This window comes from Ochotona princeps, chromosome 1 (genome assembly GCF_030435755.1).
Source record: "Ochotona princeps isolate mOchPri1 chromosome 1, mOchPri1.hap1, whole genome shotgun sequence".
NCBI classification, from domain to species: Eukaryota; Metazoa; Chordata; class Mammalia; order Lagomorpha; family Ochotonidae; genus Ochotona; species Ochotona princeps.
The window spans coordinates 116,782,265-116,804,866 of NC_080832.1; the positions used below are offsets into that span (position 1 = coordinate 116,782,265).

The following is a 22,602-nucleotide window of genomic DNA, read 5'->3' on the forward strand; positions in this document are numbered from 1 at the left end:
CAGACTGGGTTTCGGAACTTGGGAATGGTGCGTGGATGAGGCGCAGAAAGAAAGAGACGGACCACTAGGATTCCATGATGATAGTGGACACGGCAATAAAGCCATCCACTTTATTTATACAGTCAGTCAAACTCTGGCTCAGACTTTTTACGTCATGATCAAATGGGTGTTGCTAAAGATAATTCTGCCGTTTGTCTCACCTAAGGAAAGCTCAACCAGTAACACATACCTCTTGAATCAGCTAAGGGAGGAATGTGTCCGGAGGCAGGACCCAAAAGATCAAAGAGAGAGAGAAAGAAAGAATGGGTTTCCCCTATACCTGGGAAGTTAGCACCCTTAACATATCGTCATTGGGAGAGGAAAGGCTGTAAACAAGTCCCCGCCACCTGGGGACGGGACACCTTTGATTAACATAGCAATGGTGGCAGCCGTAGCAGTAGTAGGTAAAAACCTTTATGCTAGAAGCGAATATCAGTAACATTAACTTCCAAGCTCGCACAGATACCATACATCAACTGTTAACTCCGCAGGGGCAGACAATGCCTAGGCAGATTACTGAAAACTCAGTGGGGAAGTCTGGTGTCCGGCAATGGAAAGCGGGCTGCATTCAGGTGATCAAAACAACGTCCCACCGGAGCCCTGCTCGGCGGGGAGTTCCTTCGCGGCCTTGCCTGCAATGGAAGCAATGTTTCTCACACCTTCCTGTTTTTCTACATCCATCACACGGACCCCAGCAAGAAGGTCCCTGTGGCCAGGAGTGCAGGCTGCTTTTGTATTAGTGACTATTTGCTACTTTTATCTAATGTTAAATTATCAACTGGTATTTGCACTGGGCTGGAAGATGCCTGTTCTTCCTAGTGTGTTCAGATACCAGCATGGCTGCCTGTGAACGCCCCTGCTAGGTCCTGAAGCCCGGACTGTGCTGGTCTCATGAGTGCTAATGTGACTGTCTTGCTGGCGCATTGTGCTCAGGGACTCAGCTGCCCAAGGTCATGACTTGGGTCTGAGCCTCTGTAAGCAGTTGACCAGAGTCTTGATTTCCCGGGGAGGTGGGAAGAGCGCTGTGACACCCAGTCCTGCTTCCCAGGAGCACAGGGGTGTGTCCTACATCACCCTGGCCTTGAGAGCAGCACCAGCCAAGAACTTGACCTGATGTGCTGGGCCAGTGATTGCTATCTGGGAACATTGCCCTGGACGCCCCCAACTCTGGTCCTGTCTCCGCTGGCCTGGAATGCCCTGCTCGATGGGAGAGGGATTTCCAAGCACGGGCTTCCACCAGGGATCTCCTGCCAGGGAGCAGATGTACAGCTGCTCAGGGGATGCTGTGGCAGGCAGCTGGTGCTCACCCTATGTGCCATGTGCTGTGGAGCCTTAGGACAGCTCTGGACGGGGTGAGCCTGGGCAGGTGCCATGTGCACAGGGAGGCTTTGTTTTCCCACACTGAGTGCCTGGCTGCCTGGGTCCCATGCTGCTCCTGTTCTGGTGGCCGCCATTTCCCTGGTCATTTGCCACAGGAAGTCACCTCTGGCGGCCCAAGGGGTGCTCTGTGGGATTGGACAGTGAGTAGGCGGGGAGATGGGGAGGTGGGGAGGGACTGATTGGCAGGTGGGTCCCCTAGCATTTTCTCTTGCACAGGGAAGAGGATCCCACGTGGGACTGGGAGATGAAAGTTGGAGTCTCTGTTAAGGGAACAGGAGCCTGTCTCTTCTCACAGGCTCAGTGCAGGCAAAGTGAGGGTGGTACCAGGGCTCCTGTGGATTCAGCTGAGGGAGAGGGGTGACAGCAGCATCTTTGTGGCCATGCCTTACCCCATCCTGTGTGTCAGGCCACCTGTCTGTCCTCCCACCATCCTGGACCTGGCTGAGCCTGTTCCTGACCTCTAGGTGGTCAGGGTTGGCATCAGGGACAATCCTTGTGATTGCCTCCATAGGAAGCTGCCTGAGGGAGAGGGACAGGGAGTTCCTGGGGTGTGTGTGCCAGTGCAGACCCAGCCTGGGACACATCCTGGGTGCAGGTCAGGACCATGGGGCTGGAGCTCTGTGTGGGGCCCTTCCTCCAGCATGACCTGCCTCTCTTTTATGACCCAGCTTCATGGTCAGGCAGCCCCTGTGGCCTGGGCAACATAGAGGGCACGATCCCTGTGTCACAGCCAGAAGACCATGTCCCGGTGATACACATGGGAGGGTAGGACAGGTATGTCCTCTCCAATGGCCTCTCCCATGGAGGACGTGTCCCTTCTGGTCCCCTGTGGCAGTGTGCAGCGTGGGAAGAATTGCTCAGGATGGTTCGGGCCTTGGGTTTGGGGGCAAGTGCCGCTCTTCACAGTGTGGCAGCTGTGGGGGGTGCCCCTGCCGGGTCGGACCCAATGCTGGGGTCTCACGCCAAAGACACTGCTGGAAGGCAGTGAACGAGTCCTCAGCCTCCTCCAGGCCCCAAGAGAACTCTTTCCTCAGGGTAAGTCCGCCATGAGGGAACTTGGGAACTGGGTTAATTCCTAGCTCCGGGCCCAGCGGCGTGGCCTAGTGGCTACAGTCCTCGCCTTGAAAGCCCTGGGATTTCATATGGGCACCGGTTCTAATCCCGGCAGCTCCACTTCCCATCCAGCTCCCTGCTTGTGGCCTGGGAAAGCAGTCGAGGATGGCCCAATGCATTGGGACCCTGCACCCGCGTGGGAGACCCAGAAGAGGTTCCAGGTTCCCGGCTTTGGATCAGCGCGCATCGGCCCGTTGCGGCTCACTTGGGAAGTGAATCATCGGACGGAAGATCTTCCTCTCTGCCTCTCCTCCTCTGTGTATATCTGGCTGTAATAAAAAATGAATAAATCTAAAAAAAAAAAAAAAAAAATCCTAGCTCTGCCCAGCTGCTAATTTCTTGCGGCTGGGTGAGTTTGGGAGGGGTTCGGGCCTTGGGTTTGGGGGCAATTGCCGCTCCTCACAGTGTGGCGGCTGTGGGGGGTGCCCCTGCCGGGTCGGACCCAATGCTGGGGGCTCACGCCAAAGACACTGCTGGAAGGCAGTGAACGAGTCCTCAGCCTCCCCCAGGACGGCCAGTGTAAGTGGTGCCAGGCTTTGCCTGCTGGCCGCCCGGCGGCAAACTTCGGGGTTTTTAAAGATATGTTTGCTGCCTGGGGACACCCATGACTAAGTCCAATTTTAGTGTAAGTGAGTAGTGAATCTTGGGTGATTCCCAGAGACAGGGTCATGGAAGTTTTAGGCATGCATGGGGACTAGACCTGCTGGTTTGGAGGGAAGTACCCAGGAGACAATTACGATTGGTCAGATACACCAGCCCAATTAGGAATCCAGAGATGGGCTGTTAGCATAGAGCATCACTGATCGTCACACACCAGCCCACACCAATGCTATGGATAGGGGCCTCTTTGGCAGTGATGGGTACCATTACCCAACTGTTTGATGGAGTGGTGGAGTGGTCACAATTGGCAGGGTCAAGACTCTATCCAGCATGCGAGAGAACTTGGTCTGGGGGTAGCCTCCGTGGGGTTGTGTAGGCCCAACCCTGTGGAAATACAAGTTCCCCTGGTTAGTTCGCAAGCTGGCGTTGGGATGGACTAAGCTAGATGTGACCATGCCACCTGCCATCACACATGGGTGCAGGAACCCAAAACAGTCAGGGCAGGTCAAGGCAGCAGCACCTGAAAGTGCATCCTTTAACAGGATGTGGGGTGGGCCGGGCTGCCACTGGAAGGGGACAGAACGGGCAGGGCTGAACAAACCTTAACTCACAAGAAATAACAGAAATTAGGTTGGAGCACAGGTCATGCCAAGTAGGTCCTTGCACCTACTGATCTGCGTAAGACAGGGATGCTAAGCCACAGCATCTAAGGTGTCAGGACAAGAGAGGGGCTCTACCAAGTTGAATCAGAGCAACCACTGGCCTTCACAAGATCTAAGGCTGGGAATAGGCCCGGTTGGGCAGCTAAGGTAATACTCTAGCTGGGTTGAGTTTCCCATCAATAAGCTCATGGGCTGTAAATGGGGCTGCGTTCCGATCAGGATACGAGTGTAATCCCACTTGGCACAAGTGTGGACTGGGAATGGAAGCACCAAGCCGGGCCAGACTCCAACACCATCTGGTGCTCTGCAGGGCCAGGGGAGATGTGTGACAGACTAGGCTAGGTCTCAGCTCTTACTGAACCATGTGTAAGCTGTATGGGGGTAAATTATCCCACTGGTATACACATGGCATGGATTGGGGGCAGACCAGGCTGAACCTGTTCACATCACCCGCTGGTGAGTCCGAGCGCCAGAACAGAGTGTGGGTCGAGCCAGGTTCGGTTGCGACACATACTAGTACACAATAAGGAATGCCAAGGTGAGATGAGCCGTACCAGATGTGACTGCAGCGCCCAAACAGCACATGTGATAATTGGGGAGGAGGCAAAGCTGACAGGGGAATGTGGGCTCCCCTGCTGGACAACTACTTCCATTGGAAAACGTGAGTCGGGATAGGGGCAGATCAGAATAGGCAGGGCTGTAACACCTGTGGGCCTCATGTGGGCTAGATAAGGGAAGGGCCACGGTGGGCTGACTGTTTCGACTGGTGTAAGCAAAAACTAGAGTGGGTGAGGGTTGGTTGGGCTAGCCGCAGTACTAGCTGGCAGAGGCTGGCATTTGGAGCTAATTCTGTCAAGTCAAATGCCAGAACTACCTAGAGAGTGCATAATCTGGGAGTGAGTGTGGCCTAGAAGGGAAATAGTGGGCACCTCCCTCGGGGCTACCACCCTCATTGGACAGCACGAACACCAGGACAGGGGCAGGGGTGGCTGTACAGAAGGGCACCTGCCAGTAGGTGTGTGGGCTGGATAGTAGGTTGGTTGGGTTGAGCTGGGCTTCAATGCCCATCGACACGTGCGAGAGCTAAACAGGATGTCGGACAGACTGGACAAGCCTGCGGTGTGTACTGGCAAGCATGGGAACCAGGGTAGGGGGCAGAGCTGGTGGGGGTTATGGGGAGTCGCCCCAACTAGGCTGCAGCTCCAACTGGTTTGCGTGAGGACCGAGTATGAAGTGGGCAGGATTGAACTGGACTACAACATCTGTTGTTTCACGAGGAAGACAGGGCTGGAAACAGAATGAACCCAGCAATCTCAACGACCAGCATGTGCATAAGCTGATTGGTGTGACGGATGGTGTCGGACTCTGTACTAGCAAACTGGCGCAAGAATCAGGCCTGGGATCATCTCAGATGAAGTTTCTTCGAAGATCCCTTCAACTGAACTGCTGATCTTAGAACCCCAACCATGAAGAGACTGTCAGCCAGTGGATTCTGAATAGGGTTCATTGCGATTGGAACTGAGAGATTGGCAGCAATCCAGAACTGATGAACTATCAAAACTGTATGAGCAGGACCCTCAGAGTGCGCCACTCATTGGGGATCTGGGATGGGTGGGAGGTTGGGTGGGGCTTTTCCCTTTTGTTACTCCCTTAACCCCAGATACAGGGAAAAATGATATTGGTGTGGAAACAATGGTATTACCCACTTTCAAAAAAAAAAATAAGAATTGCTCAGGATTCCTGCTCTAGTGCTGGTGGCCTTTTTAAGTCCCCCTCTCAGGGGACAGGCCCCTAGGGTGTGCTCCCTCCCCAGGGCTGGGAGGAAACAAATGGATCAGGAACTCAACATGGAGATTCCTGTCCAGGTGGTTGCCTGTGGTGAGGGTGGCCATGGCAGAGACCAGCTGAGGGCATGGAGGGCAGGCAGAGGCAGGCATGCTCTGGGCCAGGGTCTCAGAACCCTGAGTTGCCACTTAGAAGAGGATGCAGTGAGGACTGTGGCCTGGCTGTGTCTGTGCTAGGATGGGGCCGGGTAGACATGGAGTTTTAGCTCGTGGCATCCTGTGGGAGCAGCTGTCTGCAGGGGCAGGAGGATACAGTTCAGCCTGGGAGCTGGGCAGGGCAAGGCCTGGGACCTCCTTGGTTTGGGGCTTTCCAAGCAGGGCAGGGCCAGCTCAGGCTGTCCAGGGTTGCTGCTCTGGGCCTGCTGTGCTCCTGGCCTCCTGGTGTGCTGTTCAGGTGGGAGGGGCTTTCTCAGGCCTTGGTAGGGAGAGGAGGCTGAGCGCAGTGCGGAGCTGGGCAGCAGGATAGACATGGCCTGTGGGGGCAAGTGGGGTCCCAGCAGAAGGAGCGAGTGTGACTCTGTGTGGGCCTAGAGGACAGGGCTGATCCCTGTGGACATGTGGGGGCTGCTCTTGGATCTGGTCCTCCACCCTGAGGCCCTCTGCTCCCTTGCTCTGTGGTGACAAAATGGCAGGGTTTCATGTGGATTGAGGTGTGGTGGAGGAGCTAGGGTTGATAAAGGGGGTGAAACTAGAGCTCATGGGACATCAGCATCCTCCCCGCAAGGGCTGTATTTGAGTTTAGAGATATTAAGAGAGGGGGAGGTCCTGAGGAGATAAAAAGCTCCCTGGAGATTGCTCAGTCCAGCCTGGGCTCTGTGGTTTTATTTTATTTTTTCTTTTCCACTGTATTCTTAAATGTCTCGGTGTATTTTCATTTTCCTGTTCTGACCTTGGCCCTGGTATTTCTCGTGTGCTTCCAAATGATAGTGTCTCACCTACCAGGGCCCCAGTAGCAGGTTCTCTGTCATGGCTCTGGGAACGGGCTGGGCTGGGAGCTCCAAATGCATTGCACTCTTGAAGGCACAGCACAGCAGATCCATATGCGATGAGTTGAAGCTGACCGGTCGTTCTGCAGTGACAGGCTGCAGTGCATGAGTCGGGAGAACCAACAAATCCATCGTCCGCTGCCTGTTTTCTGTGCACAGTCACATTCCCTCCTTAGTCATCTTCCCCTTCCACCATTTATATTAAACAAGGGAACACTCAATCTTTCAAGGGAATTACATGTTGAGTTAATGTTTCAGTATATCATTTTCATACTGTAAATTATTTTGTAAGAAGAGATTTACTGCTATCCCAGAATGTTTGGACTTGGCACCCCTGTGCATTTGGAAATCAATAAACTATTACTGGAAATACAAAAAAAAAAAAAAAAAAAAAAAAAAAAGCTCCCTGGAACCTTTGTTCTTTCCACTGCAGTCTGTGAACCTGTCTGTTGCAGATGACCAGCAGGTGGCGCCATCAGACCATGCCAAGTGATTTCCAAGCTGGCTGGCCATGGTGTCTATTCCTGTGTCTCTTGGTTCCACTTGAGGAAGCCTACCATCTGCACAGAGGGATCTGAGTTCCCCCATGCTGAAGTCTCACCAACATCCTGAACACTTCAATTTCTTAATTTCCTTATTGGCAAAAAAAATGGGGAAGGTGTTGTGGCACTTTGGGTAAAGCTGTTTCCAGGATCCCGTATAGACACTGATTTTTATTCCTTCTACTCCATTTCCAACCAGATCCCTGCTATGGTCTGGGGAAGCAACAGAGGATGGCCCAAACCTTCAGCCCTGCACCCACATTGGAGACTGTGAAGAAATTCCTGGCTCCTGGTTTCAGGTTGGCTCAGCTCTGTTCATTGTGGCCCTTGGTGAGTAAACACTGAATTGAAGAATTTCTCCATCTGTCATTTTCTGGTTGCGAATTTACTTCTTAAAAATAAAATAGGGCCCGGCATTGTGGGCTAGTGGCAAAAGTCCTTGCTTTGAATGCCCCGGGATCCCATATGGGCGCCGGTTCTAATCCCGGCAGCTCCACTTTCCATCCAGTTCGCTGCTTGTGGCCTGGGAAAGCAGTAGAGAACAGCTCTAAGCCTTGGGACCCTGCACCCACGTGGGATACCCGGAAGGAAGTTCCTGGCTCCTGGCTTTGGATCGGTGCAGCACTGGCCGTGTGGTCACTTGGGGAGTGAATCATCAGAGAGAAGATCTTCCCCTCTCTCTGTCTCTCCTCCTCTCTGTATATCAAACTTTGTAGTAAAAAATAAATACATCTTTAAAAAATATAAATGTTTATAAATAATCTTAAGAAGAAAAAAAATAAAGTCATGCCAGGCTTGTGATGCAGTGGGTTAAGATTCCATATAAAGACAAAATAAAGAAATCAAAGCAACAAAATGGAAGGAATTGCATTTCTCCATGTATCAGTGTGGATTAAGGAATTGACATTCATGAGTGAGTGCAACTATACCCTGTGAGTTATCCATGAAATGTGTGTATTGTGTGTATGGTGGGGAAATGTACACGGTGACAGGTATCTCACTGTTGAGTCTGGAGGAGCAGGTGTGAGGGTGGGGCAGAGGCAGGGCTCTGCTGCCATGGTGACCAGGGGAGGGAGTCTGTACAGGGACAGGGACCACAGGGTCCTGCCACAGGAGGGGCTGGTCTTGCTGCAGGAGGTTCTGGTGTGGCAGGGTTGCCTGCCCTGAGAGGGGCCCTGTGGGGTATAGAACTAGGGTGAGCTGTGGTGTCAGGGGCCTGGGATCCTGGTGCTGAAGAGCAGGGTCAGTGCTCCTGGGTGGGGCCCTGCTGGGGAGGCAGGACTGAGTGAGTGAGGAATGAATGAGGTGGACATGCAGGGATCAGCCCAGCAGCTGCCACGCCTGGTTCATTGTGTGTGGACGGGGAGGGGTCTCTGTCCTTGCCGCCTCCTGGTCCTGGCTGCTCCTGAGGGACAGACCCAGTCCAGGCCAGGCAGCAGTGGCAGAGAGCTCAGGGTTCCCTGTGATGCAGCCTGAGCTGGGCTGGGAGCTCTGCCTGCAGCAGGAGTGAACCAGGGCCTGCCTGTGCCCAAGGGGGTACAAGGGACCCTTGGAGGTCTATCTGGGGTTCTGGAGTTCAAGAAGTAGGTGGGGGAGAGTTTGTTCAGGTACCGTGCAAGGTGCACCTGCTGATATGTGCTGTTGTGTTTTGCTCAGCGCTGTTGTCTCTCTCACATTGCTGCAGGCATGTTGGATGCTTTGAGACCCGAGTTTGATTGACCCTCAACTATTATCTGTAGTGATCAGTTGTCATCAGCTATAAACCTTTGCATGCTTGGAGTTTTTCCTTTCATTTCAATCAAAATTACAAGTGCCTATAATTGAAAGAGTTAATTATTTTTGAAGCTTTCTTATGAGAGGCTGGCATTGTGGTGTAACATGGAAAGCTGCTGTCAGCAATGCCAGTGTCCCATGTGGGCGTTGAACAGAGTCCTGTGTGCTCCACTTCTCAGTCAGCTCCCTGCCCTTGTGCCTGGAAGAGCAGCAGAAGCTGGTCTGGCTGCTGGGACCTGCAGCCATCAGAGAGAAGGAGAAAGCCAGTGGATCCTGCTTAAGCCTGGTCCAGCCCTAGTTATGTGAGAGAACCAGTAGGTGTGAGATCTCTAACTGCCTCTTCCTTCTCTAACATTCCAATAATAATAAAAAAATAAATGGAGCTTCTCATGGCAAGCAGTATGCTTTGTGTCTTCTAAGTTTCTGCCTTCCCACTGGCCACTGCTCCCAGCACCTGAGCTGAGCTTAACCTTGGCTCCCCCATCTCACACTAGTGTCTTTCTGAGAGCCCCTGAGTGTCCATCTGCTGCCATCGTGGGCCGCATCATGTTAAGAGCTCCCGATGTCTGTCATCAGCAGGAAGCCCACTCAGCCTGCAGCCCACACTGTGCTGCCCTCGGTCACTCACACTTTCACCTTCTGGGTCAGGATTCCCCTCTGGTTACACTGACTGTGCAGTCAGGACTGTGTAAACTCAGCCACTCCCCCAGGCTGTCTGAGCTCCCAGTGAGTGAGGGTGATCTGTGTGAGCAGACACTCTGGTTAGTCACAGGCTCAGGTGTCGCCACGGGAGGAAGGGAAAAGAAAGATGCATGTGATTCTGCTACAGTTCTGCTTCTCATTGTAATTTATTTGAGAGAAGAGTGACAGAGACAAGGAAAGTCAGATAGAGACGGGAAGATGTGTGTGCGGGAGTGGTTTTGTGTGTGTGTGTATGTGAGCGAGAGAGAGAGGAAGAGAGAGAGAGAGCGCGCGCTCTTCCATCCACTTTTCACTCCCCAAATGGATATAAAAGCTGAGGCTGGTCCAAATTGAATCCAGGAGCTCAGAACTCCAGCCAGGTCTCCCAGGTAGCTGTCAGGAGCCCAAGCACTTGGGCCGTCTTCTGCTGCTTTCCCAGGCACTGCAGCAAGGAGCTGGATCAGAAGCAGAGCAGCCAGAATGTGAACCAGCTCTCTGCTCTGGGATGTCGGCTTCACATGCAGGAGCTTAAGCAGCTGCACCAAACCCCTTCTCCTGGGACAGGTTCCCATCTCTTACACAACCTTTGCTGCTTTCAGATCAGCCAGTCAACCTTTGTTGCTCCTTAGCTGTGCCCCACATCCTGCTATGTCCCCATTTTTGAGGAGCTGTGATGACATTGTGAGAATCTTTTTCTCTCCTTTGTCTGCAGACTTGTCCTTATTATGCTGACTTGACCACGATGAGTTTCTTGTAACAGACAGAGCCTCCAGCTCAGCCAGTGGTTGCAGCCCCAGGGCCCTATGTTTGGAGCGTTCATTAATCCCTGGGGAGCCTGTGGGCTCCTAGGTTCCTCAGTGAAGGTGGGAGCTCTCAAAGCCTTATCCGTCTGTTCACTCCTTCCCAGCCTGGGCAGTGTGTCTGCTGCTTGTCCATCTGTTGTCCTTTGTCCCAGCCATCTGTGAGGAGTGCAGGTGTTTAGATGCTGTGACCAGCATTGTCATGGAGATGAGTGCAGCCCTGACCAAGAGTGAAGGGAGTGAAGCAAAGAGCCTTTGCTGAGTGAATCTTACCATGGCCCTCATGTGTCAGTTCAATTATAATTCCAGGGGGGCAAAGTCCCTTGGTCTCCTCTGGCATAAGGAAGTGGTGCTTGTGACGTCAACCACTGACCCTGTGGCTGCCTGAGAGCTGGGGGCGTGAGGCTGCAGTTGATAGGTGGGTCAGTAAATAACCCCATGTTCTCAGCAAATGTAGAAGCTCGCTTTTCATCACGCATTTCTCCGTTGTGCAGTTTTATTGGATTAAAATATCTGAAAAATCTGATTCTGAGAGTTTTTCCCCCTTGATTAATAGTTGCTTCATTTTCAAGTTTTATTTTTATCCTAAACGAATTAACCTTCTATCACTGAAAAGTCCCAGAGAGAAAGACAGAGGTAGGCAAATGGAGAGAGATCCTTTATGTGCTAGTTCCCTCCCCACATGCAGTAGCCAGGGCTGGACCTCACTGAATTCTGAGTCCAACCCTCCATCTTGGTCTCCCCTGTGGGTGGCCCAGTGCTTGAAGGACCATGTGCTTCCTCCAGGGTGTGCATTAGCAGGACATTGGACTGGATGCTGAGCACTGCAATGTGGGATGCAGCTTTAACAGTGTCAACATAACTGTTGGTTCCCAAAGGTTGCCCCTCATTTTATTTTTGATTAACACATAGAATTTGTTAGTATTTATTTCTTTTCATGGTAATATCTTCTTCTTTCTCTCTCTCTTCCTTCCTACCTTTTCTCCTTTCTTCCTTCCTTCTTTCCTTGCTTGCTTTATTTCAGAAAGGCAGAGTTGTAGAGAGAGCAGGACACAGGACACAAAGATCTTCCATCCACTGGTTCACTCCATAAATGGCTGCAACAGCCAGGGCTGGGCCAGGCTAAGCCAGGAGCCTAAGATATGTGCTGAGTGAATGAACACAAGTACTTGAGCCATCTTCTGGTGCTTCCCCAGGCCATCAGCAGGGAGCTTGGTTGAAGTGGAGCTGTCAGACTTGAAGAATTTGAGTCAGTGCCCAAAAGGGAGACCCCTACAGCAGTTTCTGTAGACCCTTTGTGTTTGTATAGAATTAGTAGTAAAATCTCCCTTTTTCTTTTTTTTAAAGATTTATTTATTTTTATTGTAAAGTGAGATTTACAGAGAGACTGAGAGAAATATCTTCCATCAGCTGGTTCACTCCTCAAGTGGCAGCAATGGCTAGAACTGAGCTGAACCAAAGCCAGGAGCCAAACGTTTCTTCTGTGTCTCCATGTTGGTGCAGGGGCGCAGTGCTTTCGGCCATTCTCTGCTGAATTACCAGGCCACAGGCAGGGAGCTGGATGGGAAGTTGTGCAGCTGGAACATGAACTGGTGTCCACACGGGATCCTGGTGTTTGCAAGGTCAGGACTTTAGCCACTAGGTGCGCCATGTTCTCCTTCCTGTTTGTTAAGGCTTATTTATTTTATTTTTTATTAGAAAGCCAGATTGTACAAGAGAAAAAAGAGAATCAGAGATCTATATCTTCCATCATCTGGCTCACTCACTAAATGGTGCACTGGCCGTAGCTGAGCTGATGTGGAGCCAGGAACCAAGAGCTTCCTCCTAGTCTCGCACTAAGGTGCAGGTTTTCAGGCTTTTGGGTCATTCTCCCCAGCTCTGCCAGGCACAAGCAGGGACTGAGGGGGGAGGTGGAATATTGGGAACACGAACCAGTGTCCATATGGGATGAGGTGCTTGGGGATTGAGGATCAGCCAGTTAAGCCAATGTGCTGGACCAGTAATGTTTCCATTTTAATTTCTAATTCTACTTATCTGAGTTTTTTTAAAAGCTTTTTTTTTTTTTTTTTTTGGCTAGTCTGGCTAAATATTTGTCTATTTTACTTTTGTAAAACAAAACCTATATTTTTGTTTACCTTTCACATTTTCCTTCATTTCACTTTCATTTATGTTTGCTCTGATTCTGATCTCTCTCCTCCTGCTAATCTGGAGTTTGGATTGTTCTTGTTTCTCTGCGAACAATGACCTTGTTATTTTTACTGAGATCACATTGAACCTGTGAATTGCTTGGGGGCATCGTGGACATTTTGATCATATTAATTCTTCTCATTCAGAATCTTGGAAGATTTTCCCCATTGTTTGTGTCTCATGTTCTTTCATTGAAGTTGTGTGACTTTCACTGTAGAGATCTTTCACGTCCTTGGAGAAATTTACCCCAAGGTATTTCACTTGTTATAGCTATTGTGAATGGGAAGACCTGATTCACACAGGGGCTGAAGCACATGTTGTCATGTGTCTCAGAGATGTGAAGTTCAGGTTCCCCAGTTTCTGAGGGAGCAGTAGCGTCTCCTATCAGATCCCCGCAGGAAGGATTCTGGGCTCCTGTCTCTTCGCTGTAGCTAAAAGCCTGAGGAAATCAGAGCTGGGATTTTCTGAGTTTGTCTACTGCCCTAAAATAAAAACAACCTTTTCCTGTTAATGTCTGTACCTTTTACTTCTTGTCCTAAATATTTATTCTCTTGTTTGTTCAGTGTTGTAAGTTCTTTCAGATTTCCCCTATTACTTTTGGTTTTCCGTGGATGAGGCCATCCTAACGGCACATGAGGGAGACAAAACTGTCCTCACTTCTTCCTGGGAGCCTCTCATGGGTCTGTTAGTCTTCATCTCCCAAACAGACAAACATAAACTCTGACAAGAAGGACTCTGTAAGGAAAGCTCCAAGGACACCTGTAAGGAAGGTTTTGGAAGATCCCCTGGACTGGCCATGCAGTCAGCTGCTGGGAGGGGCTGCAGCCCAACTCCACGGACACAGCGGCCCTGACACCAGGATCCTTGTAGACCTTGTGCTCATCTGGCTGCTCCTCTGTGACCTTGGTGTAGATGTTACAGGAAGTACAATATCTGCCTGGGGACTGGGAGTTTTTACAGAGCATGATCCAACCTGGGAGGAACACTGTGCAAAACCTCAACATTGTAGCCACAATGGTCAGAAGAGCAGGTAACCAAGGTGGGAGTTGAGGGGAGCTGGCCTGGGAGGTGAGGGCAGTATCATGGGATAGTCCTGGAACCTGTGGGTTGGACACTAACTGCAGGTGTCCCTGCCAGGATTCAGGGCAGGACTGCTAGTTGGTGTCAGAGATTAGAGACCTGCTTGGAGAGAGGAATTCTGAGGGAGCCAGGAAGTGAACCTTGTCTCGTCTGGAGCCAACAGAAGCATTTCCATCACACCTCAGAGGTGCTAAATGCAGGACGCCCAGGATGTCAGCACAGACAGCAGTCCTAGTGCAGGCCCAAGGCCAGGGTCGGGGTGTGAGCTGTGCCCTCTGTGCCCAGCAGCAGGGTTGTGGTTCCCAGCTGGGACCGCTCAGAGTGAGGGCATGGATTCTTTTTTTTTTTTTTTTAAAGATTTATTTATTTTATTACAAAGTCAGATATACAGAGAGGAGGAGAGACAGAGAGGAAGATGTTCCATCCGATGATTCACTCCCCAAGTGAGCCGCAACGGGCCGGTGCGTGCCGATCGGATGCTGGGAACCTGGAACCTCTTCCAGGTCTCCCACGCGGGTGCAGGGTCCCAATGCATTGGGCCGTCCTCGACTGCTTTCCCAGGCCACAAGCAGGGAGCTGGATGGGAAGTGGAGCTGCCGGGATAAGAACCGGAGCCCGTATGGGATCCCGGGGCGCGTTCAAGGTGAGGACTTTAGCCGCTAGGCCACGGTGCCGGGCCCGAGGGCATGGATTCTGCTCATGGCTGTGCAGCCTCAACCAGGTTCTCTGTATTTCCTGTGCCTTCAGTCACCAAGCCAGGTGCAGGGTGAATATGTAACTCCTGGATTTCACAGTGGGCTTCAAGGAGTGAAATCTGTGGGGCACCATGTGAGGCAGCAGGATCCAGGGAGGTTCCGTGTGTTCAGCTGTGAGCCTCTTCCTAGACCTTCTCCTTGGGCTAACCCCTGGCTGAGTGGACACCTTGTGTCTCCAGTGTCCTGTGTCATCACTGACCACCTGTGTCCTTTATTTCCTCCTTGGTGGAAAACCACGGACGTAGGCATGGGCACTCTGTACAGGAGTGGAAATGCAGCTTGGGACACCTGATCCCATCTCAGTGCTCTGAGTCCTGGTTCCACATCTGGCCCAGCATCTGCCCAGTGCAGGCCTTTTGAGGTAGTAGATTATGCACCTGGACTAAGTTCTGTGCTCTAGGCTTTGGCTTGTCCTGTCCCCAGCTGTGTGGGCATTTGGGGAGTGAGCCAGGGGATGGGGGAGCTCATTTTTCACACTCCTTTTCATAAAGATGCAAAAATTTTCGAATAAGTAAAAACAATTGTCTGACCCCTTCCCCATCTCGAAGTGCTCTCAGTTCACAGGTCCAAGGTTCCAGTGTAAGTTACAGCGGGGTTGATCGTGGGCGCTCTTAAGGAAGCAGGTGCCTTGTTGTTCACTGTAGCTATGTCCGGATGTGAACACTGGAAACTGAAACATCACAAGCTGAGACTGCAGTACTGCCCCTCCCCCCTGACATCCCAGCTAAACAGGAAGGTGTCCAGTGAGGGTGGGGTCTCTCTGGATATCATACAGCTGACCTGGACTTGGGATTCCTTATCCACCCAGCACCTTGATAGAGTCCTGCGCAGCACAGCAGCCCCAGGACAGTCAGAGGTCAGGAGGGAGATGTGGCTCAGAACTGGGTGCCTCTGGTTCCCACATTTTGTGCCTGGAAGATCCTAAGTGAAACCACTCCAAGCTGGGCCGCCTGCACCCAAGTCTCTGCCAGAGCGGCCACTCACTGTGTGTGGCCCAGGGCCCAGGGGTGCTCAAATGACCATTTGCAGGGGTGTCCTCCTTGCCTCCTCCTCTTTCCCCGGATGCAGTCCACAGGAAGTGCTGCAGGAGGATCCAGAACCTCATTTCTCTCACCCTGCACATGCCCAAAACCACCATAGTAACTGGCATCCCTGCCTGGAAATGGCAAGAGCCCCTAGAGCTTTGTCTCCAGCCTCTCAGCCCCGTCCTGACGCAGCAGCCAGGGTGGTCCCTGGACAGGAGAAGGTGCACACGTCCTTCCTCTGCTTGGAGCTGTCTCGTGGCTCCCACCTCACTCAGAGCCAGGGCTGAGCTTTCCTGCGTGTGCGAGGCCTGCTGGACAGTGGTGCCTCGACCCAGCCTTCCTGACAGTTCCCTGCTCTGTGTGCAGCCTAGCTCCTGCCCAGGGCATTTGCACTGGCCATCCCCTTCCAGCACAGCACCTGCCCAGACACCTTTGCTGGTGACTCACTGTGTCCTCCCAACTTTCCTCAGGGTCACCTCCTCAGTGCAGTGCACACTGACCACGGTGGTGAGACAGCCAGCTGCCCCAGCCCTCACACCCACTCTGGACCACCTTGCCCAGAACTGGGTCTGGCCCACAGCAAGGTGGGTTGAGTGATGAGCTTGTTGCACCTGCCCCTTCCAGACCCTGTGGTTCATTAGTGGAGCCTGAGACAGAGGTTGCCTGTGGCCACTGCAGAGCGGCGTCCTCTCCTGCTGGTGTCCCCATGGCCTGTGCTTTCTCACAAGTGTCCTCTGCCCTCCTGCCTCCCTCCCTCCCACACTGCCTCCTGCACACACAGACCTGAAGGCCACCAGAGCTCACACACAGGAAGAGCAGGTGCAATTAGTCAGCCAACAACACTAAGGAACAAAATGGACACAGGAAGATGGGAGCCCTGGGCTGATCCAAGTGTGAGTTTTGACTGTCCCGGCCTCATGCAGCCTCCACTGTTTGGGTCCATGAGACAGGGCAGCCTGGCCACAGCTGAGTCGTGTGATGGCAGGTGTTGATGGGCACATCCTACCGGAGAGACCAGGACCCTGAGGCACTGAGCCGGGTTTGCAGTGACCACAACAAAACCTGATGGGCTGAGCAGTGTATGGACACAACCCTGTTCTCACCCAGGGCATCACAGCCTCTCTTGTCCTACCTGCAGCTGACTCAACATAGCAACCATATGGCTTCTGGAAGGTTCTTGGTGCTTCAGTTTATTTGCTCTGCAAAATTTTTGGAATTTTCTGTTTTAATTTTCTTATCAAGCCCTTGTGATTGGAATTGGAAAAAATGAATTGCTGTTCAGATTTACACAGGTGAGGACAAAACTGTAGCAGGTGCAGCTGACTTGAGACAGGGACCGAGGCACCTGCACTGGGCTGGGAGGGCCAGGCTCCCACCTCACACTGTGCCCACAGGAACACACTCAGATGCCTGTGCAGGAAGGGAAGGCACCAAGATGGGGCCTTCAGAAAGTCTGTCCCAAATAAGACAATGATCTCACACTACAGAAGCAAGGTACAAATTCAGGTCACTGAACATGGGGACATGAAAGGCACAGCACAATATGAAAATGTGCAAATGCAAGGAATCCCCCAGCCCCTTTGTTCCTCATCAGACCCACCACCTCTCCTGCTCCAGGCCCTTCAGGTCTCACCTTTCAAGCTGTGAGAGAGCAGTCAGAGCCCTGGGCACTGTCTCCACCTGGGAGAACCAATCAGGACTTGGTGAGAGCCCTGGAGGTGTGGCTGAGGGAGGAGCTACAGGTGGGCAGGGCAGCTTCTCCATGGACATCTGACTGTGGCAAGGGTCTTGGGGACTCCCCCACACCCAAACACACCCCAGTGCTTACCTGCAGCCCTAGTGTAGCTCGCTGCTTCCCCACCTGTGAGAGAAAACATCTAGTGAGAAACAGGGAGAAGGCAGGGCCTGAGGACCTGCTCATAGGAAGTACAGAGGACTGGGTCATCTCAGAGAAGATTCCAGAACTATGGCTACAGAACCAGGAAAGGGTCAGGAGGTGCCTCTCCTGGAGGTATGTCCTAGCTGGGACCTTCCCCTGACCTGGGGCTGCTGGAACTTAGGTCCCTGTGAGCAGAGTTATCCCCGTGGAGTGTTCTCCACTTTCACTTGTGCTTCACACCAGAGCCAGTGTGAGCACCCAGGGCCCAGCTGGGGGTGCAGGTGTGTGTGCATGGTGCTTCCCAGGAATGTTGTGGCAGACCTTCTCCCTGGGGGACAGCAGACTCAGACCCAGCCCTCACCCTGACCTACCTGAGCGCTTCCTCTTCATCATCACAACAGTGACCACAGCTCCAATGAGCACAGCTGCCAGGAGGACCAGGCCAGCGATGACTCCCCACATGGGCACAGTGGCCTGAGGAGGCTCTGAGAGGGGAAGAAAGGGTGACAGGCTCTGACCCCAGGTCTCAGATCCACCCCTGCTGAAGGCTGTACCCCTTCTTGCCCTCCTTACCCCATCTCAGGGTGAGGGTCTCAGGCAGCCCCTCATGCTCCACGTGGCATGTGTATTTCTGCTCCTCTCCAGAAGGCACCAGCACAGCTGCCCACTTCTGGAAAGTTCCATCCCCTGAAGGCCTGGTCTCCACCAGCTCCATGTCCTGGGTCAGGTCCTCCCCATCTCGGTGCCAGGTGAGTGTGATGTCCTTGGGGTAGAAGCCCAGGGCCCAGCACCTCAGGGTGGCCTTCTGGTCAGAGACTGGGTGGTGAGTCACATGTGCTGTGGGTGGGTCTGAGGGAAGATTTGGACAATTCAGGCCTTTCATGTTTTTCCATCAGACACCAAAGCTGCACTCAGTGTCCATCCTGAGAGTGGACAGGAGGACAGAGATGGGGGAGCAGTGCAGGCCCAGACCTGGCCTGGATAAAGACAATGGGATCATCTGTTGTCTGCAAAGATGTAGAATCAGGTATGGTTCAGACTGGGAGGCCCCAGGTCTCTGACGGGGTGAAAGGGATTTGGTTTTGTTCTGAGTGGAGGCAGAGAGACTGAGAAACCCTGGAATGTATCCCCCCAGTGCACTGGCTTGAGGTTGGGGACAGGCCTGGTAGGGATCACAGCTCAGAGGACCCTGTGGGAGTTCAGGGCACCAAGAGGATTCTTGTCAGAATCATTTATGCCTGTACAACCCAGGTCCTTCTGCACTAAGGGAAGGGCGGTTCTCTGTCTCTGGACCCAAAACCCAGGAGGACATCCCTGCTGTGGCCATGAGGAGAGGTGGACACAGTCCTGGGCCTCACTTTCCTCCCCTCCTCCACAGCCTCAGCCCCAACCCTAGGGGAGGTGGGGGAGGGAATCCCCTACCAGAACCACACACCTGTGCGCTGTAGTGTCTCCTTCCCCAACTCCAGGAATCTGGTTAACAACTCTAAGCACTCCCCCTCCAGGTAGGCCCTGAAGTCCTCTGCATCACCGTCAGCCTCCCACTTGCGCTTGCTGATCTGAGCTGCCGTGTCAGCCGCTGTCCAGGTGAGCAGGTCCTCATTCAGGACAATGTAGTCCTTGTTATCGTAGGCCCACTGCCAGTACCCGCGGAGGAGGCGCCCGTCCGCCCCGACCTCGCAGCCATACATCTTCTGGAGGATGTGAGAACCTGTCCCCAGTCCATTGTCAACCCTGGCCACGCTGCTCCGCCCCTGCCCTCACCCACCCGCGGGGATTTCAGTCGAAACCGAAACCGAAACCCGGGCGTGTCCCGCGGGCTCCTCCTGTTGTGGGTCTCCCTGGGGCGCGCAGTCTAGGCGTGGGGGGACCTCGTCCCGGGGACCCGGAGTGACCTGGGCGCACGTGGGGAGGGGTCGTGTCACTCACCGGCCTTGCTCTGGTTGTAGTAGCCACGCAGGTTGTTCAGGTCCACAATGTTAATCTGCGTCTGCTGTTTACCCCTCTGTGTGTGCCTGTGCAAGTACACCTGCTCCACCTGCTGCATCCACAGCGCCCGAGGTTCTGCCCGCGGGTTCTCGGCGTCGCTGTCGAAGTGCACGAGCTGCGTGTCGTCCACGTAGCCCACAGCCATGAAATGGGGCTCCCCGAGGCCGGGCCGGGACACGCCGGTGAGAAAATATATCAGTGAGTGGGAGCCTGGGGGAGAGAGGGGATGGAGTGGTACGCTGGGGTCCAAGTTCGCTGGGGCAGTAGGGAAGGCAGGGTCCTTGGTGTTGCTAAACAGTAAAGGGTCAGTGGAGAAGGGACTGGGTGAGGCGATGGGGGATAGGTAGAAGTGGGGAGGTCTGCCGGGGCGGTGGATAGGCGGCTCCCCAGAGTCCTGCGTCCTCTCCGCGCGCTCCCCTCCCGACCCGCACTCACGCTCCAGGGTCTCGGTCAGGAACAGGCCCAGCGCGAGCAGCAGGAGGAGGCTCCGGGGCGCCGTGGACCCCATGCTGGACAACTAAAGAGACTTTTCTGGGAACCTCCACGCCCACTTTATATCCGGGTGGCGTTGATTGGTTCGACCCGACTTTTGCCGCCTACCTGCCCTGCCCATGGTGTGTGACATCAGGAACCCGGGAGTTTGACTGAGGCTTCTGCTCAGACTGTCCCAGTGGAGCTGAGAGCCAGGGCTGCCCCATCTGAGGCTGGGCAGGGCAGGGCAGGCAGGGCTTCATTGTGGCGCCCTCTGGTGGAAACTATATCTCATGGATTTTGGTGGAAGAGGCCTAAGGTCCTTTCCTCAGGGCTGTGTGTGCCAAGGCAGATGGCTGTTCCAGAGCTGGTGCCAGGAGGAGGAAGGGAGAGAGGGAGAGATGGGGAGAGAGGGGGAGTGAGAACTGCACAGGCTGACACTGACCAGGCTAGAGACAGGAGCCTGAGCCTTCATCCAGCTCTCCCCCGTGGGTGACAGGGATCCAAGCACTTGGGCATCTTCCATTACTTTCCACAACACAGCAGGAAGCTAGACAAGAAATGGAGCAGTTTGGACTCAGAGCCGTGCCCATATGAGATGGGTGTTGTCAGCTCAACCTGCTACCCTACAGTGCTGGCCCTGTTTGCTTCTTTAGCGTCCACATAAAAGGGAGAACAGGAGACATCTGTCTCTCCATGTGTGAATTTGTTTAGCATAAATGTCTTTCAGTTCTATACATTATGCTGCACATGATATTATTCATTTTGAGTAAGACCTCCTTATTTGAAAGACAGAGTTACAGACAGAGAGGAATTGAGGCAGAAAGTAGGAGAGGAGGGTAGGAGAGATCCATTGTACATTTGCTGCCACCCTTGCAAAGAGCTGCAGTGGCTGGAGCAGGGTAGGTCTGGTACTAGGAGCCAGCAGCTTCCTCCAGGTCTCCCATATGAATGCAGCAGCCCAAGCACCTGGATCATCTCCCACTGCCTTCCCAGGTGCATTAGCAGGGAGCTGGATCAGAAGCAGAGGATCCGGGACACAAAGCAGCACCTGGATAGGATACCAGCATCACAGGCAGAGGCTTTACCCACTGCACAAACTGGGCCCTTATCTCTCACCTTTTTATAACCATCCATCAAGCTGCAGAATTGATATCCTATTGCTATTCTCCTCTTCCTCAGATTAGTAGGTCATTTTGTCATTTGAATATTAGAAATAAATCTTATAATGTGGATTCTGGATCTGTCACTGGGCATCTCTGAGGTCTGATATTTTTACGTGGAGAACTGTTGCTTCTTTCCACATGTCAACTGCATCGAATTAGTTCTGACATCCTTGTTTCTTTTTTTTTTCCAAAGATTTATTCATTTTATTACAGCCAATATACACAGAGGAGGAGAGACAGAGAGGAAGATCTTCCGTCCAATGATTCACTCCCCAAGTGAGCCGCAACGGGCCGATGCGCGCCGATCCGAAGCCGGGAACCTGGAACCTCCTCCAGGTCTCCCACGCGGGTGCAGGGTCCCAATGCATTGGGCCGTCCTTGACTGCTTTCCCAGGCCACAAGCAGGGAGCTGGATGGGAAGTGGAGCAGCCGGGATTAGAACCGGTGCCCATATGAAATCCCGGGGCTTTCAAGGCGAGAACTTTAGCTGGTAGGCCACGCCGCTGGGCCCCTTGTTTCTTTTTCTACAACAACGGGAAGAAAAAAAGAAATTAGCAACACCATGAAGTTAAATAACATGCTACTGAATGACTACTATGTCGCTGAATAAACAAAAAATCAAGAACTTTCTTGAAGAAAATGATTCTACCGTATAATCTATGAGTCACTGAAAAATTTAGAAGAAAATGTTTTGAAGAGATGAAACTAATGAAAAAAAAAATCAAAATCCATGAGATATAGTTTCCGCCGATCTCCGTTGGTGGAATGTGTCTCCTGTAGGCAACAAGTAGATGGGTTTTATTTTTTAACCCAGTCTACTAATCTGACATTTGATTGATGGGTTTAATCCATTCACATTCAGGGTTAATACAAATAGGTGGTAATTTGGTTCTGTCATTTTAGTAATGGGTTGTTCATTGATTTAGTCTTCTGTTGTTATTTTACTGGGGTTTTCTTCACATTTGCCCTTGGTTTTGGTGAGCGCTATTCCTTTTCTCTGTCAAGAGAACTTCTTTGAGTATCATTTGTAGGACAGGTTTGGAAGAGGCAGATCCTTTAACTTGTTTTGACTGTGGAAGAACTTTATTTCATTTTCAAAGACAAAGGAAAGTTTTGTTGGGTACATTATCCTGGGCCAACAATTTTGCTTTTAGAATCTAAAATATGTTACTCCATTCTTTTCTGGCCTGTAGAGTTTCCTGTGAGTTTAATTGGCAATCAGTTGATTTTTTTCATGTGCACATTTAAGGATCTTTTCCTTATGTTCGATTGAAGAGAGCTTGATTATCATGTGTTGTGGTAAAGATTGCTTTTTGTCAACCCTGTTGGGAGGTCTCTGCCCCTCCTGAATATTGTTTCCCAATTCTTTCTCTAGATTAGGGAAATTTTCCCTTTTTATTTAATTGAATACACCTTTAAACCCAGCATCTCTTTCTGCACCTTCTGTGAGTCCCATAACTTTTATATTTGGCTTTTTCATAATGTGTTTCAATTCTTCAATACTTTTTTTTAGCCAGACCCAGCTCTGCTTCCAGCTTTTGGTTTGTTTCCGCTGGTGACAGGAAATACCTTTTAATTTTGAGATTCTTTCTTCTGCCTCCTTCATTCTAATTTGGAGACTCTCTATTGT

The 22,602-nt window shown here is 52.1% G+C and overlaps 1 protein-coding gene across 19 annotated transcripts in view; it reads right to left on the reverse strand.

Annotated features, from left to right (window-relative positions):
• LOC101523895 (patr class I histocompatibility antigen, A-2 alpha chain-like) overlaps nt 1-22,602 on the reverse strand; it is a 426,293-nt gene that overhangs the window by 171,407 nt on the left and 232,284 nt on the right. The window contains exons 2-6 of one of the 19 annotated variants that reach the window (XM_058666391.1): nt 19,276-19,545; nt 18,782-19,057; nt 17,920-18,195; nt 17,718-17,831; nt 17,264-17,328 (exon numbers count right to left, since the gene is read on the reverse strand). The exons of 10 other annotated variants lie outside the window; for them this stretch is intronic. In XM_058666391.1, coding sequence (XP_058522374.1) covers nt 17,264-17,328; nt 17,718-17,831; nt 17,920-18,195; nt 18,782-19,057; nt 19,276-19,545 — 1,001 coding nt within the window. Of the gene's footprint in view, nt 1-16,766; nt 16,878-17,100; nt 17,148-17,263; nt 17,329-17,703; nt 17,832-17,919; nt 18,196-18,779; nt 19,058-19,275; nt 19,546-22,602 lie in introns of those variants that run through there. 8 more of the 19 variants (XM_058666625.1, XM_058666425.1, XM_058666619.1 and 5 more) reach the window with 8 other exon arrangements.